The following is a 27814-nucleotide window of genomic DNA, read 5'->3' as shown; positions in this document are numbered from 1 at the left end:
GCCATTCTCCTGCCTCAGCCTCCCGAGTAGCTGGGACTACAGGCGCCAGCCACCTCGCCTGGCTAGCTTTTTGTATTTTTAGTAGAGACGAGGTTTCACCGTGTTAGCCAGGATGGTTTCGAACTCCTGACCTCGTGATCCGCCCGTCTCGGCCTCCCAAAGTGCTGGGATTACAGGCTTGAGCCACCACGCCTGGCCTACTTGGCCCTTTTTTAAGTTTAGACCCAGTTAACCACTCAGGACCCATCTTGAAGGACTGGCTCTTTCAGGGTCACATTTGTTCTCATAGTATATTGAATTATAAATCTTACATAGAGTATAGAGTTGCCTTGCCCAAACACAAGCAATTTAATGTCTCCAAGCCTGTGGGTAAAGGGAGTTTATAAAATGTACCTCATGTCTTTGTCATTTGCATTGAACAAGATGACCATGTAAAATGTTTGGCCCGTGACTGCACTTAGTCAATGTTGATTATCCTCAATTCATCTGCACGGATTACTATCCCCATTGTACTGATGAAGAAACTGAGGCTCGATAAGTCACATGACTTTCCCAAGACCGCCAAAATATAACAGCAATAACCACAGCTGCTATATTTGAGAACTGACTTGGCCAGGCAATATTTGAGCTACTCTATTATGCTACGCCATTTCATCTTCACAGCTGGTACTGGTGGCAAACATAGAGAAAACAAATATAAATTAAGATTTCACTAACTTATTTTGCCATATTCATAAGGCAAATTAATATTTTAATGAAATGTTGTGCAATGTGAGAATTATGTGTCCTTCATACATGGGGGTAAGCAAGGGTCTACCTTGCTGAGTCACTGGGGCCTGTGTGCATCAGTTCACATCAGACCCCAGAGCTTCAAGCTCAGTGCAGCTTAAACTGACAACCAGGACACATTCTGATTTTGTGTCCGCTCCAAGGAAGAGAGGTTTGTTGGTCAACTACAAGCATGAATCTAGAGGCCATGAGTTCATCTCAGAAAATCTCCCGCTGTTTGAAAACCCCACGCTTGCTGTCTTGCCTTCACCCCTGTCTATCGAAGCCTTCGTGGTAAGCAAGCTTGGGCTTTATGAAAGTGACTCTAACTCTGATATTAAAATAGCGGCTGTGTCTTGTCTCCCTAGTCTTCCCACACCTGGTGAAGGAGCTCAACGCAGGCCTTCATGTGATGATTCTGCTGCTCCTCTTCCTGGCCTTGGCCCTGGCTCTGGTCAGCATGGGCTTTGCCATTCTCAACATGATCCAGGTCCCATACCGGGCAGTCAACGGTCCTGGGGGTATCTGCCTATGGAATGTCCTGGCAGGTAAGAAGTCCCTTAGGGAGAGAAAATTGTGTCCACACCATCACAGGGCTGGGCTCCAGGTAGTTGGGCAGAAGGTGTGAAGGAACTAAAATGCCCCACTGGAGCTTTGACTTTCCTGGGTCTAAGACCTTCTTGATGGGCGTGGAATGAATGTCCTCTTTTTCTTTTTCTTTTTTGAGACAGGGTCTTACTTTGTCACCCACACTGGAGTGCAGTGGTGCGATCTCAGTTCACTGCAGCCTTGACCTCCTGGGCTCAAGTGATCTTCCCACCTCAGGCCCCCAAGTAGCTGGGAGTATAGGCGTGCACCACCATGCCCAGCTAATTTTTTTAAGTTTTTGTAGAGACGGGGTTTTACCATGTTGCCCAGGCTAGTCTCAAACTCCTGAGCTCAAGGGATCCGCCTTCCTTGGCCTCCCAAAGTGCTCATGAATTTCCTTTTTAAGTTACAGAGTCTGTCACAATAAAGAACCATCTTATTAGAGTACGTGAATGGCTGAGGACTTAGAGCAGTGAAGAGAGATCGAGGTGAAAGGAGAAGCCAGAAAACAGAGAGCTGAAAGTAGGGAGAGGTGGGGGCCCTGGGACGGGGAAAGAGATGGAGCTGGTGCTGCAGTTGAGGCTGGGAGGAACTCCACAAACGGCAGAAGAGAAGGGTATTGTGAGCAAGAGGCCATTTGTGAAAGGCTCCTCTATTCAGGCTCTGGGTTAAGAAGGCGAAATGAGTGCCATCTAGTGCTTTAGTGTTCCCCCCACACACACCTGGGCATATTAATGCAGACAGCACTCACTGGCTGTCTCAACTCTCCCTCCTCTCACCTTCCCAGCACCTTCACTGCACCATGCCCTTAAACTAGATGCAACTTACTGAGCAGCCACTAAGGGTTAGGCATGGACCTGGGGATTTTGCATGCATTACTTTGTTTACATCTCACCACATCTCTATAGGAGGTATTATTAGACCCACGTTTACAGATGAAGAGCCTGAGGCTCAGAGAAGTTAAACAGTCGCACAGCAATGAGTGGCAGAGGTGGTGTTCCAATCTAGGCATAACTGATTCTAAGCTCTTTATTTTTCCACAGATCCATGCTCTCGTTTATGACCATCATGACCTATTTTCCAAGCCAAAAACTAAAAGATATGTGCGTGCATGCATGTTGATTTAGGAGTATATTGATGCACAGAAATTAATTCACATTTAATTATGCACTTAACACGTCATCTGTAATGAAAATAAGAGAATCTTGTGAAATGAGGGCTATCTCTGAAAACTCAGGTCAAATATTCAAGGTACCATTCGGACAATAACCCCTCACTATGATTACCTTATACAAGAATATCATAAAATATAAAAACAGGTAATGTTATTTTATTATGTATTATAATGTAGATCAAGAAATCCATTATTATGTGTTTGCCTTTGTTTGCAGATGGTAGCCACCCTGTAGAATTGTTTATATACGTGGCTCACCCTCATCAAGACTACAGGCGTCTTTCTCATCTGCATGCATCCTCACAGAGGCTGGCATGTAAAAAGTGCTCTATCCTGCTTTAAATAAATGCTTATCTCTGGCCATTTCTTTCCTCAGAGAGATAGCACTCTCAAACTCTACTGATGAGAGATTAGCAACAGGCAAAATAGCCTGGGCGATATAGCAAGACTCCATTTCTACAAAAATAAAAAATAAAAAAATTAGCTGTGCATGGTGTCAGGCGCCTGTAGTCTCAGCTACTTGGGAACTGTAATCCCAACACTTAGGGAGGCTGAGGTGGGAGAATTGCTTGAGCCTGGGAGGTCCAGGCTGCGGCGAACTGTGATCATGCCACTGCACTCCAGCCTCAGCCAACAGAGCAAAACCTTGTTTCAAAAAAATAAAAATAAAAACAGGTAAAACTTTATGTCTTTTGACAAAACTTTATTTCTTGCCACTGAGCTTAAAAAAAAACAAAAACACTGCAGTGTCAAAAGGCAGAAAAACGTGAATAGCTTTTGCATATCTTTGGACTAAACAATTCCATGTTTGGATTTATGCTAAGGAAATACTCGACAAGAGAACAAGGATGTACATAAAATGGTATTTGCTGTAGCACTTTATGATATCAAAAAATTAGAAGTAATATAGACACCCAGAAATAAGGTCATACTTACATAAATTATAGTGTGTGACTGTATATCCATAATTTAGTAGAGACTGTTTAGTCTCTACTAAAAATACATAAATTATAGTGTATAGTGCATAAAATACTATGCACTCATTTACAGTCATGCTGTAAGCCTGGTATGGTGATGGATGCCTATAATCCCAGCACTTGGGGATGCTGAGGCAGGAGGATTGCTTGAGCCCAGGAGTTCAAGACCAGCCTGGGCAACATAGTGAGACCCCATCTCCACAAACAAACAAAAACCAAAAATTAGCCAAGCATGGTGGCACGCACCCATGATCCCAGCTACTCAGGAGACTGAGGTGAAAGGATCGCTTGAACCCAGGAGGTCGAGGCTGCAATAAGCCATGATCACGCCACTGCTCTCGAGCCTGGATGACAGGGCAAGACCCTGTCTCAAAAACAAAAATAAAAACAAACAATAAAGTCATGCTGTAACAGAATATTTAACAACACGTAAAAATATCCAAGTGAGGGGAAAAAATCAAATTTAAAATCCAAGTAAGAACACCGTAATACTAATTTTGTTAAAGAGAAAGAAACATAAAGAAAAACACTCAAATGTTGAAAGTGTTCATGCTGGCTTTTAGGATAAAAGTAAATTTGTTTATGATTTTCTCTAGTGTCCAAATTTTTCTTTGATGAAGATAATAATCTTTTAAGAAGCATCATAAATGTGTTATTAAAAATACTAATTAAAATTGAAACCAGAGGAAGGGGGAGAGAGAGAGAGAGAGAAAGAGAGAGAGAGAGATTCCTCCCAGAAGGTCAAAGTTTCAAGCAAAACATTGGGAAGTAGTTTGGAATTCTTCCAGTTTTCGCCTCCCTCCTTTCCTCCTTCTATGAATGGTCATCCTTGTCCTTAAGCATGGAAGGAGGATAATTAAAGAGGAGAGCAACAGTTTTTCTTACATCTTGCCGCATAGCCTTCATGGTCTTCATAGAAATTCTGAGATATTTTAGACAATGAACTTCTCCAAATGTGGATCCCTGGGAAGCATGGTACTGGGTAAGGGGAAAATTGGAAGAGTGGGCCGGGTGCAGTGGCTCAAATGCCTGTAATTCCAGCACTTTGGGATGCCAAGGCGAATGGATCACTTGAGGTCAGGAGTTCGAGACCAGCCTGGGCAACATGATGAAACCCCGTCTCTACTAAAAATACAAAAATTAGCCAGGTGTGGTGACAGGCACCTGTAGTCCCAGCTACTCGGGAGGCTGAGGCAGGAGAATCACTTGAATCCGGGCGGTGGAGGTTGCAGCCAGCTGAGATGGCATCACTGCACTCCAGCCTAGGTGATAGAGCAAGACTCCATCTCAATAAATAAATAAACAAACAAATGAATAAAAATTGGAGGGGTGGAAATTCAAATTTGATCTGATATAAAGCAGATTCTCTCCCCGCACAATCCTGCCTTTCTCCTTCATACTGTGTGGGTTAGCTCCTACTTTTAAAAGCAAATTAAAACTTATGTCTTCCTCATAACTTTTTGAACCCAAAGCAAGCTTGTCACGCGTGGCACAGAAATGCCACCTCTCATAGAGTTGTCACAATCGCAAAAAGGAGCCGTGAATGAGGGTGACCTTTTTGGGTTTCAGGTGGAGTCGTGGCATTAGCCATAGCCAGCTTCATGGCTGCGGTGAAATTTCATGATCTGACAGAACGAATCGCCAACTTTCAGGAGAAGCTCTTCCAGTTTGTGGTGCTGGAAGAACAGTACGAAGAGTCGTTTTGGATCTGTGTGGCCAGCGCGTCGGCCCACGCCGCAAACTTGGTCGTGGTGGCGATCAGTCATATTCCCCTCCCTGAGATTAAGACCAAAATCGAAGAGGCCACTGTCACGGCTGAGGATATCTTGTATTAATAGCCTTCCCCTGTTCACACCCTGGCCTAAGTCAGTTCTGCGTGTGAATGGAGTCCTCGTGTTTTTGCAGCCTTCCCACTCTGTCATGGCCGTGTTCTCAGCAGTAAGAAAAAGGATGCGAAGGACCAAGGCTGTTTCCTGGGCCAGAAAAGAAAAACTTGCCCAGGATCCCCAGCATTCTTGCATTCCTCTCTCATGATGTTGGAGTTCCAGTTGCGGCTGGAGACTCTGCCACTTGCCAGCTTAAGCATAGGAACAACTTCGCAAGGCTGTTGTGAAGTTTAAATGGGTGATGATATTGCCAGATTCTGCATTCTGTGGAGCACCTGGCAAATATAAGATACTACAGACTCCAGTAAGTGTCTGTAGATCCCTGGTCGATTCCATACAATATTGGGCTGGTGAGTGGGGAAGAATATCTGAGGAATATGATACTGTTCCTGTTCCTGCCCTCCAGAAACACCTAATCTTTCCACACGACACAGCACTTAGCAACGGTAACACTAAGAATGAAAATAACTGCCATTTTTTGAGTGGTTACTCTGTGCGAGATACTGTTCTCACTCATTTGTTAACTCATCAGGTCCTAATGGCAAAAACAGCAATTACTTTTGCACCAACCTGATAATAGAACAGCCATAAGGGACCGAGGAGGGAATTAAATCTTGGGGATGGGATGTGGTATTAAAGAAAGTATCACAGTGTGAACATTTGATCTGAGCTTTGAAAGATGAGTAGATTTTTCCAGTGGTGAAGGAAGCAAGGTTGGAGAAGGGCATCATTCCAGGATGCATCAGTAAGGAGGCTGGGCATAGGGTGTGAAATTACAAGGAGGGGCTGGGCACGGTGGCTCATGCCTGTAATCCCAGCACTTTGGGAGGCGGAGGCAGGCAGATTTTGAGGTCAGGAGTTCGAGACCAGCCTGGCCAATATGGTGAAACCCCATCTCTACTAAAAATACAAAAATTAGCCAGTCGTGGTGACGCACACCTGTAGTCCCAGCTACTCAAGAGGCTGAGGCAGAAGAATTGCTTGAACCCAGGAGGCAGAGGTTGCAGTGAGCCAAGATCATGCCACTGCACTCCAGCCTGGGCAACAGAGTGAGACTCCATCTCAAAAAAAAAAAAAAGAAAGAAAAAGGAATTTCAACGAGGGCTTAGAAGCGTATGAGTACTCAATGGGACTAGAATGTTGCTTTAATCACCTGTTCGAGATATTCAGCTGTTTTGTGTTGAGTTTTCCTAAGTGCCACTGAAATGGTTAATTTTATGTGTCACCTTGGCTGGACCACAGTAACCAGATATTTGGTCAAACACTTCTAGATGTTTTTTCAAAGGTATTTTTTGAGGAGATTAACATTTAAATTTGTGTATTTTGAGTAAAACAGATTACCATCTGTAATTGGATGGTAATTCCCTCATCCAATCAGTTGAAGGCCCTAATAGAAAAAAGGCCTAGCTCCCCTGAGGGAGAGAGAATTCTGCCAGCAGACTTTTTGGACTCAAACTGCAGCTGTCACTGGATCTCCAGCCTGCCCACCTAGCCTCAAGATTCTGGAATTGCTGGCCTCCTGAGTCATGTGAGACAATTCCTTAAAATACCCCCGTCTTTCTCTCTGTCACTACACACACACACACACACACACACAGCCTCTTGGCCCTGTTCCTCTGGAGAACCCTAACAGAGGTACACAACTATATGAACTAATTTTCCCATAATGCTAGCTGGGATGAATCCTTTCCCAGGTCTCCTATCTTCATGTCATGCAAATGTTATCTAATGCGATCCTTTTGTAGTTCATGAGGAGGATGATTGAGTTTTCATGCACATGTGTGAGATGTGCCACCCTGGAACCTTGTTATGACATCCGCACATTACCCATCTGACCTGAAGGAAAAAAAAAGGAAAATGAATTTTTCCTTTTAAAACAGAGCTTTGTTCTTGTTGTCCAGGCCGGAGTGCAATGGCACAATCTCGGCTCACTGCAGCCTCCGCCTCTCAGGTTCAAGCAATTCTCCTGCTTCAGCCTTCCAAGGAGCTGAGATTACAGGTGTGTGCCACCACTCCCAGCTAATTTTGTATTTTTAGTAGAGATGGGTTTTCACCATGTTGGTCGGGCTGGTCTCAAACTTCTGACCTCAAGTGATCCACCCACCTCGGCCTCCCAAAGTGCTGGGATTACAGGCATGAGCCGCCGTGCCCAACCTGGGACATTTTTTTTTTAAGTTATCTAATCCCCCAAATTAGCTCCATCTAAAATGACACCTGATTTGCTGACTTCATGAAGTGCTCATGTCATCTCTTCTTTATAATTCCTTGCTGGGCTCACCTGCCCCTTTCAGCCCTTTTTCCACATCCCAGGCATAGTTTCAGCACTATTTAGTGGACTGATGTCACTCACCAAAGATGCAGATGGCATATGGCTAGAAGAGACAGTTATGTTATAGGAGACAGATTCAAAAGAGACAGTTAATGTGATAGGAGATGGATCCAAAAGATAGTGAGAGACTGCCAAGCTGTCTTGAAAACAAGAGGAAATGTCAATATCATATCAAGTTTGAACACAAAGTCCTGCTGATGCGTTTTTTAAAAATCAACATAAATACAGAAAATCTGACAACAGTTTATATTACAAGTGTCTGAGGATCTTGGTACATTTATTCACTCAACAGTATTGATATTGATGTAGTGCTGGGACTAAAGCAGTGAGCTGACAAAAATCCCTGCCCTCTAGACATTTCATTCTCTCAGCAGCTGGGGATGAAACATACTGAGCAGGCTTGTGATGGAGCTATTTGAAAAGTTAGCACGGTGGCCAGGCGTGGTGGCTCATGCCTGTAATCACAGCACTTTGGGAAGCCAAGGAGGGAGGACTGCTTGAGTCTAGGAGTTCAGCCTGGACAACATAGCGAGACCCTCTCTATTTCCAAAAATAAAAATAGAAAGTCATCAGGGCCATAGCCTTTGAACTGATCACTGCCTTCAGTCATATGCAGACCATCATGCCAAGAAGGGGGCAGAGTGTGCCAGGCTCAGTGGCTGATACCTGTAATCCCAGTATTTTGGGAGGCTAAGGTGGGTGGATCACCTGAGGTCAGGAGTTCAAGACCAGCCTAGCCAATGTGGTGAAACCCCGTCTCTACTAAAAACACAAAAATTAGCTGGGCATGGTGGTGGGTGCCTGTAATCCCAGCTACTCAGGAGGCTGAGGCAGGAGAATTGCTTGAACCCAGGCGAAGGTTGCAGTGAGCCGAGATCACGCCTTTGAACCCTAGCCTGGATGTGAAGAGTGAAACTCTGTTTAAAAAAAAAAAGAAGAAGAAGAAGGGGCAGGGTGAATTCAGTTTTGCTTCTAAGTGTTGATTAGGATTGACTTTAATCAAGACAGATGTGTTTCTTTCTTTCTTTCTTTCTTTTTTTTTTGAGACAGAGTCTTGCTCCGTCGCCCAGGCTGGAATGCAATGGCGGGATCTTGGCTTACTGCAACCTCCACCTCCTGGGTTCAAGCGATTCTCCAGCCTCAGCCTCCCGAGTAGCTGGGATTACAGGTGCCCGCCACCACGCCCAGCTAATTTTTTGTATTTTTAGTAGGGACGGGGTTTCACTATGTTGGCCAGGCTGGTCTCGAACTCTTGACCTCAGGCAATCCACCCGCCTCGGTCTCCCAAAGTGCTGGGATTACAGGCATGAGCCACTGCGCCCAGCCAGATGTGTTTCAAGAAGTCAAAGTGCAGGCTTTTGTACGCATCTGCATTTTTTCTGTGACAGAGTCCATAGCTTTCGAAAGTGTTTCAGAAGTATCTATAATGTCTTTAAACCATGATCTATCAGGTGGCAACCATAATGTTACTGACAATAATCAGGCTTAGTCTGAAAGACCATCTCTCGGGAATACTGTAAATGAGATTCCTATATGGAATTTAGCAGGTTGAGAGTGGGGGTGGGAAGAAGGGAGATTAAGTATCTGGGTCACAAAATTCACTTGCATTATTTTCAGATGCACAGAGGAAAATGTAGCTCCTTTATCTTGACTGTAATTAATGTGGTCATTTTATGAGTAAATAAATAGTAGCTTCAGGAAGGGGTCTGGTCACAGGAAAAGACCAAGGCAGAATTAGTGGGTTAGAACTTCCAGGCCCACCCACACCCATGACTTCTGGGAGGAAAGAGGGGCTGAAGGTTAAGTTGATCACAATGGCCAATGCTTAATCAATCATGTCTACATAATGAAGCCTCGGTAGAAACCCAAAAGAACTGGGTTTGGAGAGCTCCCAGATGGCTGAGTATGTGGAGGTTCCTGGAGGGAGGTGCACCCAGGGACAGCATGCAAGCTCCGCGCTCCTTCTCCCATACCTTGCTCCATGCGTCTCTTCATCTGTATCCTTTGTGATATCCTTTGTAATAAACCAGTAAATAGAAGTGTTTCCCTGAGTTCTGTGAGCTGCCCCAGCAAATTAACCAAACCCAAAGTTGTGGGTTTGGCTAATTTGAGGCCAATTAGTCAGAAGTTCCAGAAACCCAGACTTGCGACTAGTGTCTGAGGGAGGAGGGACAGGTTTGGGGACTGAGCTCTCAGCCTATGGGACCTGATGCTATCACCAGGTGGATAGTGTCAGAACTGACTTAGAGCATACCCAGCCGGTGTCTGCTGCGGTTGGTTGATGGAGGGAAATTCCCCACATTTGGTCATCGAAGTCTGCTGTATTAATTGTTGTTGAGAGTAGTTTGAGAGCTGAGAAAAACACTGAGTTCTTTCCTCTCAGAGGTCATTCATTATCTTATGTGGGCCAGGCACTGTACACTTTCTCCTTAATTCTGACAACAATTATTCAAGATAAATTTTTTTTATCTTTTTTTTAACAGATGGGTAACTTTAGGTTTGGAAAATTTAAGGAACTTGCTCAGCCCCATTGCTAATAAATAATGGAGAAAGACTTTAGCCCTGATTTATATGATGTCAAGGCCACCACTTTTCCAATACAGCAAGATTATTGCCTTGAGGGCTGTGCAGGTTGCACCCTGCCCAGGGGAGGTGCAAGTATAGGGGCGAGGGACTAGCCCAAGTGCCTCTGGCTTCTCCTGGCCTCATCCACAAGGGTGCTTTCTCCTAAAGGGGGCGCCTTTTCCTAAGGCTCACAAAGGTGTCCAATGGCCTGCAGTGCACTATCCCTTCCAGCCGACCAGTCCATGCAAAGTCAAAATGTTGGTCATAACATTATTTTATGACATTGATTAGAGTGTGATGATGATTGATTTTCATATGCCCTGTAAAAATAATTATCATATGCATACATTTGTATGATTGCTAATGATATGATATTACTAATACTAACTGCAGGGATCAAAGCCAATAAAATTTAGCTGCAATTAAGAAAAGTAATTTGCTATTGGTGAAAAGAAGTTCTACTCTATGTTCACAGCATAAAAAATGAGTAATTGCCAGGGCCGGTGGCTCAAGCCTGTAATCCCAGCACTTTGGGAGGCTGAGTCGGGTGGATCACCTGAGGTCAGGAGTTCAAGACTAGCCTGGCCAACATGGTGAAACCCCGCCTCTACTAAAAATACAGAAAATATTCAGGCATGGTGGTGTGTGCCTGTAGTTCCAGCTACTGGAGAGGCTGAGTCAGCAGAATCGCTGGAACCTGGGAGGCAGAGGTTGCAGTGAGCCCAAATCATGCCATGGCACTTTAGCCTGGGCAACAAGAGAGAAGTTCCATCCAAAAAAAAAATATGAGTGATACATGGTTTTCACTAATGAAAATATAACTAATAACATATACAATTAATCAAGACTTTTAGATAGCAAGGATCTTTCCATGTCAAATCAGAGCAGAGTTATATGTTACAAATATACTTCTCTCTCTTTCAAGAAAAACGTGAAACTATGAAGAGCAAATTAAACAACTCCTCACACTTCCAAAAGCATATAATAAAAATACTAACTCCTTCTAAGTATTAATTATTAATTATTACTAATAGATTAGCATCACAATTTAGAAAATACTTGCTGGGGTCGGGCGCGGTGGCTCACGCCTGTAATGCCAGCACTTTGGGAGGCCGGGGCAGGTGCATCATGAGGACAAGAGATCGAGACCATCCTGGCCGACATAGTGAAACTCCGTCTCTACTAAAAATACAAAAATTAACTTGGCATGGTGGTGTATACCTGTAGTCCCAGCTACTTGGGAGGTTGAGACAGGAGAATTGCTTGAACCCAGGAGGCAGAGGTTGCAGTGAGCTGAGATTGCGCCACTGCACTCCAGCCTGGCAACAAAGCAAGATTCTGTCTAAAAAAAAAAAAAAGCAAGAAAAAAGAAAATACTCGCTGGGAATGGGGTGCTAACCTACTTCAAATACTTAAATATTAAGCCAGGTTCATCACTGGAAATCATAGAGGGGAAGGAGGCTATGCAGGGCACAGAGAATCTCAAAGGTGAAATGTGAAATATGATTTCAGGATGTGATACTAGAAAGGGACACAGCAACTCAGAGAAGTCCCTGAACCCATTTTATTTATTTATTTACTTATTTATTTATTTTATTTTTTCTTTTTGAGATGGAGTCTCACTCTGTCACCCAGGCTGGAGTGCAGTGGCATAATCTTGGCTCACTGCAACCTCCCAGGTTCAAGCAGTTCTCTTGCCTCAGCCTCCCAAGTAGCTGAGACTACAAGCATAAACCACCATGCCCAGCTAAATTTTTTTCTGTATTTTTTTTGTAGAGATGGGATTTCACCATGTTGGCCAGGCTGGTCTTGAACTCCTGACCTCAAATGATCTGCCCACCTCAGCCTCCCAAATTGCTGGGATTACAGGCGTAAGCTACCATGCCTGGCTTCCTGAGCCGATTTTAGATTAATTTCTACAGGTGAAATATTTCTCCGTTTCATTTCCTCATGATCCTTTGTTTCCTTTTAGTTTTGGTAGTTGGGGTTGTGAAACCAAGAGTAGAGCTTCTTAACCAATCTATGCAACTAGGACACATGTGAAATCCTTGCCAAATAAATTAGGTTGTATGCTCTCTGTTTCTCACTTTCTTTTCTACGGCAATGTCAACTATGAGTCAGCAATAGTCACAGCTTGACAAAAGTAAGGCCAATGAATAACAGAGCGTTTGCCATATGCTAGGCTTTCTGCTAAGTACTCCACATGCATTGTTTCATTTTCATTCTCATAAAAATTCTGAGACGTAGTTGCTCTTATTACCAGTTTTTGGGTTTTTGAACAAAAGTTCTCTGAAAAGAAATGTGGAGGAAAGATACTTTATTCCAATGAGCAGTCTGAAAACCAGAGAGATGCAGCCTCCTTCTACCCCTCTGTGATTTTCAAGGATGTACCCAGCTTAATATATAGGTATTTGAAGTAGCTGCACACCCCATTCCCGGTCTTGCAAACCAAGGAGACACAGTTTGCAAACTGAGGAGACACAGCCTTCAGTTTGTGAACAAAAGTTCTCTGAAAAGGAATTTGGAGGAAAGAAACTTTATTCCAGTGAACAGTTTGCAAACTGAGGAAACAGCTTCAGTGTAAAACAAAAATGCATTCCAGAGAACAAAGAAAGGGTTCAGGTTTTATAGCAAAACATCCCCCTCAACAGCTTCCCAGTCAGGTCTGTTTATGAAAATAAAGGATGCAAACTTTCTTAGCGCTGATTGACCAACATAGCTGAGTTCTCATTGTTTGGTAAAGCTGCACCCTGATTAGTTTATATAGCTGAGTCCTGATTGGCCAAGGCAGGTGAGCTCTGATTGGTTGCTTCAGATGAGACCTGAAAGTCTCAAAAAAGTGTGGGTTTTGGAGGAATGCAGAGTATATGTTTCACCTCTAATAAGCAAGTGGCTTCTTGGCTCTATTCAAAACTTTCCCAGGTAGCCACTCAGGATCCATGTTGAAGGATTGACTCTTTCAGATTAACATTTATTCATTACATTTATTCACAAGTTAAAGAATTAGAAACACAGCTTTCTCATTTGTAATATAACCAAGTTGCATAAGATAATCTCTAATTTTCTTTCCTTCTCTAAAATGTTATGACTTTTAATGCTATATAATATATCCAGATTTATAGTGAATAGAGCACCTAACTATATGCCGGGCAACTAAGCTGGGCATTTTCATGAATGCTTTTTGGTAATAGTTGACTACCAATGTGATTGGAGATGCTGTTACATACACTGACAATTCAATATTGTGAGGATTTCAACCACCAATTCAACTATATTCTGAATATACTGCATATGCATTTCTCTGATGTTCACGGCTGAGTTCTTGGTTAAATAAAACAAATGTAAAAACATGGCATATAATTGTTTGCTTTATTGCTTTTTGTTTTGGAAAAAATAATAAGCAACACTAACAAATGACTTTGGAACCACAGTGACTTTTCTTTTGTCATTGACCTCTTGCGGAACAATAAATTGGATGTAATACATTTTTTTCTTCTAACGTAGCAATTCTTTCAACCTTACAGATTTCAAGGGAGTAGGAGGCAGGAGGGGGTGAATAGGACAAAAAGAATTCTTTCTATTGAAAAGGCGATGTGGCCAGACGCACACACCTGTAATCCCAGCACTTTGGGAGGCTGAGGCTCAGGAGTTTAAGACCAGCCTGGCCAACATGGTGAAAGCCCATCTCTACTAAAAATAAAAAAATTAGCTGGGCGTGGTAGTTCGTGCCTGTAATCCCAGCTACCTGGGAGGCTGAGGCAGGAGAATCACTGGAACCTGGGAGGCAGAGGTTTCAGTGAGTCGAGATCGCACCACTGCATTCCAGCCTGGGCAACAGAGTGAGACTCTATTAAAAAAAAATAAAAAAGAGCGAGAGAGAGATGTTTGTAAGAGGCCAACAGAAGTTCTCAGCACCAGACCAGGTGTGGTGGCTTACGCCACCTTGGGGTAGGAGGCAGGCGGGAGTGAATAGGACAAAAGAATTCTTTCAATTGAAAAGGAGATGTTTGTCTATCAATATAATCCCAGCACTTTGGGAGGCCGAGGCAGGAAGATCAGTTAAGCCCAGGAGTTCGGGACCAGCCTGGGCAATATAGGGAGACCCCATCTCTATAAAAGTATATTTAAAAAAAAAAGAAAAAGAAAGAAAGGAAAAAAGAAGTTCTCAGCACAGTTGAAGAGAGAAATGAGCCATCCTCGGGTCGTCCTGTCTACTCTTGTTGAAGCTTCCCTGGGTGCCACAGCTCGAGTGGCTCACCTGAGAGGCAGCTCCTGATATACCTGCTGTTTATTAACTATGTCGTTAAGGGTGATTTCTGTCTCCAAAACAAACTACTCAAAGTTTTACTTTAGTTTTGAAAAGTAGTGTTCCTATGGTGAGTAGCTAACTGAATCATTTTTAAAGCCCACCTTTCAGGGTTTCGTTGTAGTAGGTTATTCCTTGTAATGAAAGAAAATTTCTTGAAAATTAATGAATCATTATTTTTAAAATTTTGTTTTGTAAGTATGCCTTTGTTTCTTTAAAGCTCTCATCATGAAGGCCTCATCTCTTTTTCTCAGGCATCACTATGGCAAACTTTAACAAGTTAGTTAGAATTTACAAAACTGTGGCAAAACCACTGTTATGTACTTCAGAAAGTAAATAGTGGGAATGCATGACTTTTTCAAGTTCCATTCACATAGCAGGTTGTATGCCTTTCAGCAAAAACGAAAATAATAATAATAATACATTGAAATAGGTAATATTCCATTTATTAAAGTTATACATTCACAAAATTTATACCTCCTTAAATTGAAGTTCAGCTTATAAATCTTACTGTTCTGTTTTTAAGGTTAGCAAATTTTAATGATCTCTTTTTAAAAGCTTTGGTTTACTATTTGGTCCCCTTTATGAATGTACTAAATAAACATCTTGAAACAGCCTATACAACTTAATTTATTTTCCATGCACTTCAATTAACTGACAAAATTTAATAATTCTTCTAAGTCTAATGAATTAAAGTTAAAATGCTGTGAACCTTAAGTTATCTTAAAAATTCTGGCCGGGCGCAGTGGCTCAAGTCTGTAATCCCAGCACTTCGGGAGGCTGAGGAGGGTGGATCACGAGGTCAGGAGTTTGAGACCAGTGCAGCCAACATGGTGAAACTCCATCTCTACTAAAAATACAAAAAAAAAGCTGAGTATGGTGGCAGGCACCTATAATCCCAGCTACTCAGGAGGCTGAGGCAGGAGAATTGTTTGAACCTGGGAGGCGGAGGTTGCAGTGAGCCGAGATCACGCCATTGCACTCTAGCCTGAGTGACAGGGCAAGACTCTGTCTCAAAAAAAAAAAAAAAAATTCCAACCCTGTATATAAGCAAAACATGATTCCAAATCATTGCAAATGCAAGACTGTCCTGTTTCGCCAGCAGACCAGCTTCTCTGTCATCACCAATACATAAAATAATAAGGAGGCACAAATTTTAAAATCAAAAATATCAATACCTTGATTTTGCTTCTTTTAAATATTTTTGTACTTAATTCTAAGCTTTGTCAGGGCAAAAAGAGGCTTACTCACCAAGTAAATGATTACATCATCTCTCACAACTTTAGGAATTGCCTTCCCATCTATTTTGGGAATTGACTTCTCAGGAGGTTTGAAATTGCATTGTGACCTTGAGTCTTGCCTCAAATGTCATCTGCTGAATGACGACCCAGTTTAATACTGAAGCCTGCCTTATACCTTATCACTATTGTTCATCTTTACTACCCTGTTCGACACTCGACGTTTTCTTTTTCTTATCTTTAACATGCTAAATAATTGATATTTGTGTTATACTTATTGATTATTGCCTGTCTGTCTCCATGAGAATTTCATCTCTATGAGGACAGGATTTTTTTTTTTTAGATAGAGTTTCACTCTTCTTGCCCAGGCTGTAGTGCAATGGCACGATCTCCGCTCACTGCAACCTCCACCACCTGGGTTCAAGCGATTCTCCTGCCTCAGCCTCCTGAGTAGCTGGGATTACAGGCATGCGCCACCATAGCCTGGCTAATTTTGTATTTTTAGTAGCGACAGGGTTTCTCTATGTTGGTCAGGCTGGTCTCAAACTCCCAACCTCAGGTGCTCCACCCGCCTCAGCCTCCCAAAGTGCTGGGATTACAGGTGTGAGCCACCATGCCCAGCCAGGACAGGAATCTTTCTAGGGCTTTTGCTCTTTGACAGATGTTAAGCACCCAGAATTGTTCCTAAATTATTTAGAAAATAGGCCAGGTGTGGTGGCTCACGCCTGTAATATGCCAGTTGGAATCATGCAATATATACACATATGTAGGTACAGTATGTATGTATATACGTATATATGTATACATTATGTAGCCTTTTCAGGCTGGCTTCCTTCATTTAGTAATATGTATTTACATTTCTTCCATGTCTTAGTGCCTTGATAGCTCATTTCTTTTTAGCACTGAATAATATTCCATTGTCTGTGTGTACCAAAGTTTATTTATCTATTTATCTACTGAAGAACATATCGGTGGCCTCTAAGCTTTAGTAATTATGAATAAAGCTGCTATAAATATCCTTGTGCAGGTTTTTTTGTGGTCATAAGTTTTCAACTTCTTTGGGTAAATGCCAAGAAATGTGATTGCTTAGGCCGGACGAGGTGGCTCACACCTGTAATCCCAGCACTTTGGGAGGCTGAGGTGGATGGATCACTTGAGATCAGGAGTTTGAGAACAGCCTGGCCAACACGGTGAAACCCTGTCTCTACTAAAAATACAATAAGCTGGGTGTGGTGGCACATGCCTGTAATCCTAGCTACTTGGGAGGCTGAAGCAGGAGAATCGCTTGAACCTGGGAGGCAGAGGTTGCAGTGAGCTGAAATCATGCCACTGCACTCCAGCCTGGGCGATACAGACTGCATCTCAAAAAAAAAAAAAAAAAAAAAAACAATGTGATTGCTAGATGATATGGTAAAAGGATCTTAGTTTTGTAAGAAACTGCCAAACTGTCTTTCAAAGTGGCTATACCATTTGGCATTCCAACCAGCGTTGAATGAGAGTTCCTGTTGCTCCACATCCTCACCAGCATTTGGTGTCATCCATGTTCTGGATTTTGGCCATTCTAATGGGTGTGTATGGCATTTCACCATTTTCTTCTTAAAAGAAAAAAAAAATCACCTATGACAGATAATAAACCAATGCTAACTTTTTAGATCAGTAATTGGATTTATAGAAGTCCAGCAAAGAAAGAGGTGGGTAGAGGGAGAAGTGAATAAAGTTTCTTGGGAAAGGAACTAGAGCTCAACTAAAAATGTTTCATGCTGGCCAGGAGGGTTACAGGGTGCACGCAGGCAAAGGCAGAAACGCAGGCAAGCACAGTGTGGAAGAAGAGACAAAATCCGTGTGTTCTTCAGACCAGCAGTCCCCAGCCTTTTTGGCACCAGGGACCGGTTTCGTGGAAGACAATTTTTCAACGATTGGAAAAATTGTGTGTTGGGGGGCGGGGGATAGATGGTTTCAGGATGAAACTGTTCCACTTCAGATCAGGCATTACTTAGATTCTCAAAAAGAGTGTGCAACCTAGGTCCCTCGCATGCACAATTCACAATAGGGTTGGCGCTCCTGCGAGAATCTAAGGTCACCGCTGATCTGACAGGAGGTGGAGTTCAGGCAGTAATGTTCACTGGCCCACAGCTCAGCTCCTGGGGTGCGGTCCAGTTGGTTCCTAACAGGCCACGGACCAGGACAGGTCTGTGTGGACCCGGGTTTGGGGGCGCCTGCTATAGACAATGGACAGATGTACTGTAGAAGGTTGTATATTGGCCGATAAATTTTGTAGTACCAGCTATCTTGCAGAAAGTGTTTCCCATGTGCCAGCTACTGTGCTAAACACTTTATCTGCTTTACCTGTATATTATCACATTTAATTCCCACGGCAATTTTTTAACTTTTTACTTTTACGTAGCTTTAGATTTACAGGAAGTTGCAAAAAAAGTACAAAAACTTCCTATATATCCTTTAGCTAGATTCTCCAAATGTTAAAATTGTATCACATTTGGGCCAGGTTCAGTGACTCATGCCTATAATCCCAGCACTTTGGGAGGCTGAGGCGGGAGGATCACTTGAGTCCAGGAGTTCGAGACCAGCCTGGGCAACAAAGTGAGACCCTGTCTCCACAAAAAAATGGAGAATTTTAAACTTTTTTAGTTGAAATTTTTATCACATATGCTTTATCATAGTCTCCCTCCTTTTTCTTTCTCTATGTGTGCGTGTGCAAACATCTGTGTGCACAAATTTTTGCTGAACCACTTGACAGTAAGTCAAGGACATCTTACCACTTTACCCCTAAATATGTCCATGTATATTTTCTAAAACTCAACGTACAGCAACCATTATTAGAGTGACGAAAACCAAGAAATCAACACTGGCATAGTTCTGTTATCTAATCTACAGATTTTACTCCAGTTTTGTCAGTGGCTCCTTATGTCCTTTATAGTTCTTGTTGTTTTAGTATTTTCTACTGGTGCAAGGTCCAGGTTGCACTTGGTCTTTATTTCTGTTTGGCCTCCTCTAAGTCAGTACAATCCCTCAGTGCTTGTCATTTATGACATTAACATTTTTAAATGACACCGGACATTCTTTTATGGATGTTCCTTAATTTGAGTTTGCCTGATGCTTCTTTATGATTAAAGCGTGTGCTTTCTTGGCAAGAATACCTGCAAGATGATATTGTGCCCATCTCAGCGCATCTCAACAGAAAGTGTATGTATCTTTCTCTCCCATTGCTGATGATGTTGACTTTAATCATCTAAGAAGTAGTACTGAGAGATTTCTCCACTGTAGTTTCTACTTTTCCCATTTTAATTAGTATCTTGTTGAGATATATTTTGAGTTTGTAAATATCTTATTTCTCATCAAATTCTCACCATTCAAACCATGATTTTAGCATCCATTGATGATTTTCTGCCTGAATCAGTTGTTACTGTGGTGATTACCAAATGGTTCCTTTTCTAATCCCCTTATTTCTTCTAAGTTTATTGGTTGGCATTCTACTGTAGGGAAGAGCTTTCCCTTCTCTCCCACTGATTCATACATTTATATCACTATAGACTCATGAATTCCTATTTTGTTCTATGGTCCTATTTTCTCCATTTCCATCATTATTTATTTTGATACTCAAGTTGTCCCAGATTTGGTTGGTGAGAGTTCTTTCCAGCTAGCTCCTGTTCCGTTTGACATGCCCACATCATTATCTGAGCACTTCCTTACCTATGGCATGGAAAGATTCTAGGCTAATTTAATACTTTCCCCCATCCCAGCCTTGGAATCAACATGGTAGAGCTGTTGTTTTGTTGTTGTTGTTGTTTTTAATATGGTAGAGTTTTAAAGTAGGTACTGTCACCGTTCCTATTTTATAAATGAAAAAGAGAAGCTCAGGAAATTGGATATGTGGTTAGAGATAACAGAAGAATGAAAGCAACTCAATAATATTTTGCTACCATGCCACACAAAACCATGAAAAAAACACCGTTAAAATAACAATTGGGCTGTTGTAGTGATTTGGGAAGACCAAGGTAACTCCCATTTGGGATTAGGGACCACTGCTCCCTCACCCTGGAGCACTGGCTAGCATGCGAACTCTTGCCAACTTCATCCTTGACAAAGAAACAGAGAAAAAAGAGAAGAGGTCATCATCAGCTGCTGCAGTACCTGCTGGAAAACCAACTGCACTCCACGCAAGTGTTTAATTGTCAAACACTCAGTGGAAACTTGATTGCACTGAATTTTGAACATCTTCAATTTTAAGATTTATTAGAAACACACTGTCCGGGTTTTCAAAAATAAATATTTATTATCTGGTGAATGTGATGTATCCTTGCTGGATTTTTACTATGTGACAATACATTTTGTATTGTTTATTGAAAATGTAATAAATTACATCATGATGCAGTAAGACAATTTTTTTTTTTTTTTTTTTTGAGATGGAGTCTTGCTCTGTTGCCCAGACCAGAGTGCAGTGGCGCAATCTTGGCCCACTGCAAGCTCCACCTCCTGGGTTCATGCCATTCTCCTGCCTCAGCCTCCCGAGTAGCTGGAACCACAGGCACCCGCCACCACGCCTGGCTAATTTTTTGTATTTTTAGTAGAGACGGGATTTCACCGTGTTAGCCAGGATGGTCTCGATCTCCTGGCCTAGTGATCCACCCGCCTTGGCCTCCCAAAGTGCTAGGATTACAGGCTTGAGCCACCGCACCCGGCAGTAAGACAATGTTTAAAAAAGAATCCTCTTATCCCAATATTCTAGCATTTTTGACAGCTTTATTGAGCTAGAATTTTTACAGCATAATTTCAGCCATTTAAAATGTACAACTCAAGTGGTTTTCAGTATATTTACAGAATTGTGCAACATCACCACATTTTTAGAACATTTTTAGAACATTTTTATTACCCAAAAAAGAAACCTTATGCCCATTGGTAGTCATTCTTCATTCTCTTCCCCATGCAGCCCTAGGCAACCACTAATCTACTTTTGTCTCTATGAATTTGCCTGTGCTAGACATTTCATATAAATGAAATTATACCATATATGGTTATTGTATAACCAATGACTGGTTTATTTTACTTAGCCTAGTGTTTTCAAGGTTCATCCATGATGTGGCATAATATCTCAACATTTTAACTTTTTTATGCCATCATAATGTCATAATGTTCCTCTTCCCATGCAGTACACATTGGACTTATTTTCATTCTGCTTTCTTCAAATAAATATATTAAGCATGTTTTTATTTCTACAGAATTTTCTTCTTTCTAAGTTTTAATGGCTCTACCAGTACTGAATCCCATGACATCCTCCTACAGTGGAAATTTCCAGGCTTGTAATTTCAGACAATGCCGTTGTTCCAGTAATCCCTACTCATGCCATCATTCAAGATAAATCTGTTTACAAAATCTGAGCCAAAGGATGACCGGTAACAATAATCACTTTACTACTCAATTGTTCCCTCTTGCAGCTAAATGAAGGTTTTGTCCTCCGGAGACTGTGACATCACCTCAAGGACTGACAGGCCACAGCAACTGACCTCCTCATCTGGGCTTCTCCCTGGAAGAGGTGGAAGTCATTGTCATTGTTCCTCACAAAGGACCACTGTGCCGGAATGAAAAGTAAACAAGCAGAAATGACAGCCTGCTTCATTATAGTACTAGCACTTCTTTCTCACACTGGTTTCTTAGTAAACAGACATGGGTTTGTTTTGGCTTTTTACTTTTTATTGGCAAATATGTATTTAATATGCCTACTATATATATATATATATATATATACACACACACACACATATATACATAAAAAGTACAATATTGCAGTTCTAGGTACCTATTATCTAGCTTCAATAAGTATCAGCCCATGGCTAATTTTGTTTCACCTGGACATTTACCTCCACTCTCCACCTCCATTAACAAAAGCTTCTTACTGAAAATTATTCCAAATAGTTACTTCATTGTCCCTGACCTGTCATCCCACAGATCCAATTATTTTCATTTTATTTTCAACAGATTATTTTGGGAACATTACTATGTGTTTGGCACAATGCCAGGTCCTGGGGATACAAAGATGAAGATGACATTGTTTGGGCAGTTTGCAGACCAGGAACTAGAAACACAAACATTGCATTTTATGATAACATGAGGCTGGAGGATGGACAGAGCTGATCCTGACACAGCCTGGGTCAGGAAGCGGTGGGGTTTACAAATAAAACTATTAATAGTAATTACATGGCCAGCACAGTGGCTCATGCCTGTGATCCCAGCACTTTGGGAGGCCAAGGTGGGTGGATAACCTGAGGTCAGGAGTTTGAGATCAGCCTGACCAACATGGAGAAACCCTGTTCGTACTAAAAATACAAAATTAGCCAGGCATGGTGGCGCATGTCTATAATCCCGGCTACTCGGTAGGCTGAGGCAGGAGAATAGCTTGAACCCGGGAGGAGGAGGTTGCAGTGAGCCAAGATCATGCCATTGCACTCCAGCCTAGGCAATAAGAGCAAAAGTCCATATCAAAAAAAAAAAATAGTAATTACATACCGGGGTGAGGGTAAGTTTACAGTAAAGTTGCTAGTATGGAAGTGCTTATGTGCTATTATTTTAAAGTTTAGCCCGGGTTAAAGTAGCTACAACAATGAGGTTGGAGTTGGCTAAACTGTGAAAGCAAGTTCAATGGAACCGTGGGTCCACTGCACTGGGCATGAATCACAATCTAGAAAACCCAGAGTACTTACTGCAAAGCCACGGTGATAGCTCTTCTGTTGTCCACATGACCACAAGTTTCCCCTAAGGTGAGGCCTGCAACTAGCTTGAATGGGGAAAGTCAGGGGGTAGGTATAAATTACTATCTTTGTAAATTAGTATCAGCCTCATAGGTATGAATCTAAGTTAAATGTATACAAACACATAAAATATATATGTATCTATATATAGCCAGCCAAAAATGGGAAGAAATTGAATTGTCTGTATATTAAAAGACATAATAAAACCAGGAAGAAGCTTTGCCTGCCTGATAGGAAGGAGGTGGCTCCTATAGGCCACCTGGTCTAGACAGGTGAAACCCCTGGGATACAGGGACAGTTCTTTGGTGCAGTGATCAGCATGTCCTTAACAGACTGTTCCCCAGGTAACGCCTACTGCCATCTGCCCACCTGCGGTCTGTCTGCAGCCATCCGCCTACCCTGGGATCTGTGCATGCATGCAGGTCTCTCTGGTCCGGAAGCCAGAGCTGGGATAGAATTGAAGGGACCACGAAAGTCTCCCTCTCACTATCAATTCTGAAGAATGAAGAAGAGGTAGGCAGGCAAAGACCAAAGACTCAGGGTGAGGGCATATATATAAGCAGAGGTATCGAGGCAGGAAACAGCACAGCTAGGTCACAGCAGTTCAGCACCCACTGGGGCAAGTGCAAGACAAGAAGTATGGAAGGAACACAGGCAGGCCAGAAAGGTAGGGCCAGGTTCGAGAGGGATCCCTGTGTCCCGTGAAGGAACTGGGCTTCACTAAAGGCTGAGAAGCAGGATAGGTGTCGCATTAGAAGGGGCCCTCGAGCAGCATGTGGAGAGTACATGGGAGCAGAGGATCTGGGCAGGAAGGTGGTACAGCATCAAGGGCAGAGAGGCAGCCTTCAACCAGTTCAGAAATGAACCAGGGCTGTCATGGGCAGGGTTATGCCCTGTGCTGCCCCCCCAACTCATGTTGAAGTCTTGACCCCCAGTACCTCACAATGTGACATATTTGGAGACAGGGCTTTTGTTTATTTTATGAGACGGAGTCTTGCTCTGTTGCCCAGGCTGGAGCACAGTGGCATGATCTTGGCTCACTGCAACCTCCACCTCCCAGGTTCAAGAGATTCTCATGCCTCAGCCTCCCCAGCAGCTGGGATTATAGGCTGGCTACCACAGGGCAGATCCCTCATGGGAGTAGACCCCTCAAGAATAGCTTGGGCCATCCCCGTGTTAACAAGTGAATTCTTGCTCTATCAGTTCACGGGAGAGCTGGTTGTTTAAAAGAGCCCAGCAGCTCCTCCTCCCTCCTTGTTCTCTCTCTCACCATTTGACAGGCCTGTTCCCACTCTGCCTTCCACCATGAGTAAAAACTTCCAGGCCGGGCATGGTGGCTCAAGCCTGTAATCCCAGCCCTCTGGGAGGCCGAGGTGGGCAGATCACGAGGTCAGGAGATCGAGACCATCTTAGCTAACATGGTGAAACCCTGTCTCTACTAAAATACAAAAAATTAGCCAGGTGTAGTGACATGTGCCTGTAATCCCAGCTACTCGGGAGGCTGAGGGCAGGGGAATCGCTGGAACCCGGGAGGCGGAGGTTGCAGTGAGCTGAGATCATGCCACTGCACTCCAGCCTGGCAAAAGAGCAAGACTCTGTCTCCAAACAAACAAACAAACAAAACTTCCTGAGGCCTCACCTGAAGCAGAGGCTAGCACTATGCTTTTTTGAGATGGAGTCTCACTCTGTTGCCCAGGCTGGAACGCAGTGGCACAATCTCAGGTAACTGCAGCCTCCACCTCCAAGGTTCAAGCAATTCTCCTGCCTCAGCCTCCTCAGTAGCTGGGATCACAGGTGTGCGCCACCACACTCAGCTAATTTTTGTATTTTTAGTAGAGATGAAGTTTCCCCACGCTGCCCAGGCTGGTCTCGAACTCTGGACCTCAAGTGATCCACCCATCTTGGCCTCCCAAACTGCTAGGATTACAGGCATGAGCCACTGTGCTCTGGTCTACTATGCTTCTTAAACAGAAGCATAGTATAAGATTTTGCAACATTCTGTCTGCAGAATTGCGAGCTAAAATAAACCTCTTTTCTTTGTAAATTACCCAGCCTCAGGTATTCTTTTATAGCAACGTAAAACAGACTAACACAACGGCCATCTACAAGCCAAGAAGAGCGTCCTCAGAAGAAACCAACCTTTCTGACATCTTGATCTTGGACTTCTCCAAGAATTGTGACGAAATAAATTTCTGTTGTTGAAGCCACCCAGTCTGTGGCAGACCTAGCACACTAATACAAGGGTACAATAGGAAGTGGAGGAGGGTCAGGAAAATCAGCAAGACATCAGTTGCACGAGAGGATAGAGGAGAAAGGATCAGGGAGACCTCCCAGAGTTCTTGTTTGATGATTGAGTAGAAGGCAGTGTCACTCCCTGTAACAGGATCCAGGGATGAGTTGGAGCTCAGAGCCTGTGGATGAGACATCCCAGTAAAAATGCATAGCAGACAGCTGGATGTAAAAGTCTGAAGCATTTCAAGAAGAGTGAAACAACTATGATTTTTGTCCCATTTCTGGGACCCTATTGCTGTCTGATATCTCTGAGCCTCAGTTTCTTCAACCATAAAAAAGGTATATATACTGGCCGGGCGTGGTGGCTCACGCTTGTAATACCAACACTTTGGGAGGCTGAGATGGGCGGATTACTTGAGGGCAGGAGTTTGAGGCCAGCCTGGTCAACATGGCAAAACCCTGTCCCCACTAAAAATAAAAAATTAGCCAGGGGTGGTGGTGCATGTCTGTAATCCCAGCTACTGGGGAAGCTGAGGCAGGAGAGTCGCGTGAACCCAGGAGGCAGAGGTTGCAGTGAGCCAAGATTGTGCGACAGCACTCCATCTCAACAAAAAGAAAAAAAAAAGTACACTAATACCTTTCCTGTTTACCAAGGAGAGTAGCTGAAGGGGCAAATGATAATAATACCGTGTATGTAAAAATTCCCTGAAAACTGAATAAGGCAGCATTTAAAAAAAAAAATTATAATTATATATAAGCTTCTCTGGGACACCAAAAGATGATTTTAAAGCTTTGCTGAGGTTTTAAGAACAATTTGCCTCAAAATGACAGACTTCGTTCTGGGCATGATCATTTTATCAAATCCTGGATCTGGTAGTTAAAAGGGCCAATTGTTTTCTTTTTTCTTTTGTTCTGTTTGTTACCAAAGGCTATAACTATTTGGTGGCAATTTGCCATTTCTGGAATCTTAATCACACTGGCTTATAATGCTGTCTGCTCTGAAAAGAGCTTATTTATAACTACACAATTACATTCATTTCTTTAAGACTTAGGAGGAATATTATAAATCAGGGATAAATTGTTTCATAAGTAAATCAGAAAGAAATTAGAGAAGTAATGAGCGTTGACCGCCTTAGGTATTGTTGCTGTGATTGTTAAATGCATTAGCTAATAGTTTTACCATGGATACTATATAACACTATCACACGGTATATGTTTTAATAATCATATCAAAGCAATCCATAGTGCAAAATAATTTCTAAACCGTGATTCTAAGGTTAAACACGTCTAAAAATGGAAGTGGCATGACCACCTTTTGCCACTAGGGGGAAGCAATCTATTGACCATAAACTCATGTCCTAGCGGGTGTGGGGTTGCTGATTGGGTCAAGGAATCTTGAATGATTCTTTCAGCTCAGTCACTCTGTGATTCCACTATGCTTGCAGTTTCAAGTTCCAATTGAATAAGGAAATACCTTTCAATATTTTAGAATTGAAATTCTAAATATTGCTAACGTTGCTAAGTATAACGAGGGCTATTTCTCATGGGGGTGTTGCAGGACCCTAGGAAACAGAAACTGTTAGAACTTCAGACGTCTTGACCGGGCGCGGTGGCTCACGCCTGTAATCCCAGCACTTTGGGAGGCCGAGGTGGGCGGATCACGAGTTCAGAAGATCGAGACCATCCTGGCTAACACAGTGAAACCTCGTCTCTACCAAATATACAAAAAATTAGCCAGGCGTGGTGGTGGGCACCTGTAGTCCCAGCTACTCAGGAGGCTGAGGCAGGAGAATGGCGTGAACCCGGGAGGTGGAGCTTGCAGTGAGCGGAGATTGCGCCACTGCACTCCAGCCTGGGCAACAGAGCCAGACTCCATCAAAACAAACAAACAAACAAAAAAAAACTTTAGAGATCTTACATCCTACCAGTAACCTATAAGGTCACAGCCATAAAGGTTTTCTCTCTGGTCCTCTGTGGCAACGCAGGGTTGTAAAAATCAAATTACCATACTTGATTAATAACTCATGAAGTATAAAATAGTATAATACACAGGCCCAGCAACTCTGACAAGTGACTGGACTTATTTATTTATTTATTTTTGAGGCAGGGTCTCACTTCTCACCCCAGGTGGAATGTGGTGGAGTGCAGTGGCGCGATCTCAGTTCACTGCAACCTCCACTTCCTGGGCTCAAGCAATCCTACCACCTCAGTCTCTCGAGTCGCTGGGACCACAGGCATGCACCACCACACCTGACTAATTTTTGTATTTTTTGTAGAGATGGGGTTTTGCCATGTTGGCCAGGCTGGTCTTGAGCTCCTGAGCTAAAGTGATCCGCCTGCTTTGGCTTCTCAAAGTGCTGGGATTAGAAGCGGGAGCCACCACACCCTGCTCAAACTCAATTTTATATCTATAAAGTTTCACACTTTTTAAAAATTATCGTTGTAATAATATATTTTTAAAACTTGGAAAAAATACAAAATTATGAGAAAGAAGATAAAGATTAAACCCACTGTTGATATTTTATTTTCTTAAATGATTTTCCAAATTACTGTATTTAATTAAGTCAACACCTTAAATCTCTTCTGGAATAAGGAAAGCAGGATGGGTAGATAGCCAGACACAGATATGAAGAATTATCTCAATAGTTTCCAAACCTGGCTGACGGTCAGAATTACCTGGTGAGCTTTTTAAAAGTGAATCAGAATCTCTTGGGGGAGGAAGGAGAGGAAGGGAGGAAGGTAGACTCCAGAAAGAGAGAGAAAGAGAGAGCGAGAGAGGAGTGTGTGTGTGTGCTATGTGTGTTTGGAGTTCCCCAGTTGATGGTTTAGAGTTGGATTTGCGAGCTGCCAAGGTAGATAAGTTTGAGGGTGTTGTCACAGAAAATATACAGAGCTTCCTTGGTGTTCATGGGGATGAAAAAAAAGAAAGAAAGAGAGAGAGAGAGAAAGAAAGAAAGAAAGAAAGAAAGAAAGAAAGAAAGAAAGAAAGA

At 42.7% G+C, this 27814-nt stretch overlaps 1 protein-coding gene and 1 non-coding gene across 2 annotated transcripts in view; both read left to right on the top strand.

Moving 5' to 3' along the window:
• CLRN2 (clarin 2) overlaps positions 1 to 5364 on the top strand; it is a 12223-nt gene extending 6859 nt beyond the window's left edge. Inside the window, exons 2-3 of the mRNA XM_023206707.1 lie at positions 1137 to 1316; positions 5077 to 5364. Coding sequence (XP_023062475.1) covers positions 1137 to 1316; positions 5077 to 5342 — 446 coding nt within the window. The 3' untranslated portion in view covers positions 5343 to 5364. The remainder of the gene's footprint in view (positions 1 to 1136; positions 1317 to 5076) is intronic.
• A 1762-nt stretch (positions 5365 to 7126) lies between these two features.
• LOC111539197 lies at positions 7127 to 7230 on the top strand. Its single transcript, XR_002730610.1, has one exon. It is a non-coding gene; the product is annotated as a small nucleolar RNA U13 (small nucleolar RNA).
• Positions 7231 to 27814: the final 20584 nt, after the last annotated feature.

This window comes from Piliocolobus tephrosceles, chromosome 3, assembly GCF_002776525.5.
Source record: "Piliocolobus tephrosceles isolate RC106 chromosome 3, ASM277652v3, whole genome shotgun sequence".
Classification (NCBI taxonomy): Eukaryota; Metazoa; Chordata; class Mammalia; order Primates; family Cercopithecidae; genus Piliocolobus; species Piliocolobus tephrosceles.
This window is presented reverse-complemented; position numbering and strand designations above follow the sequence as displayed.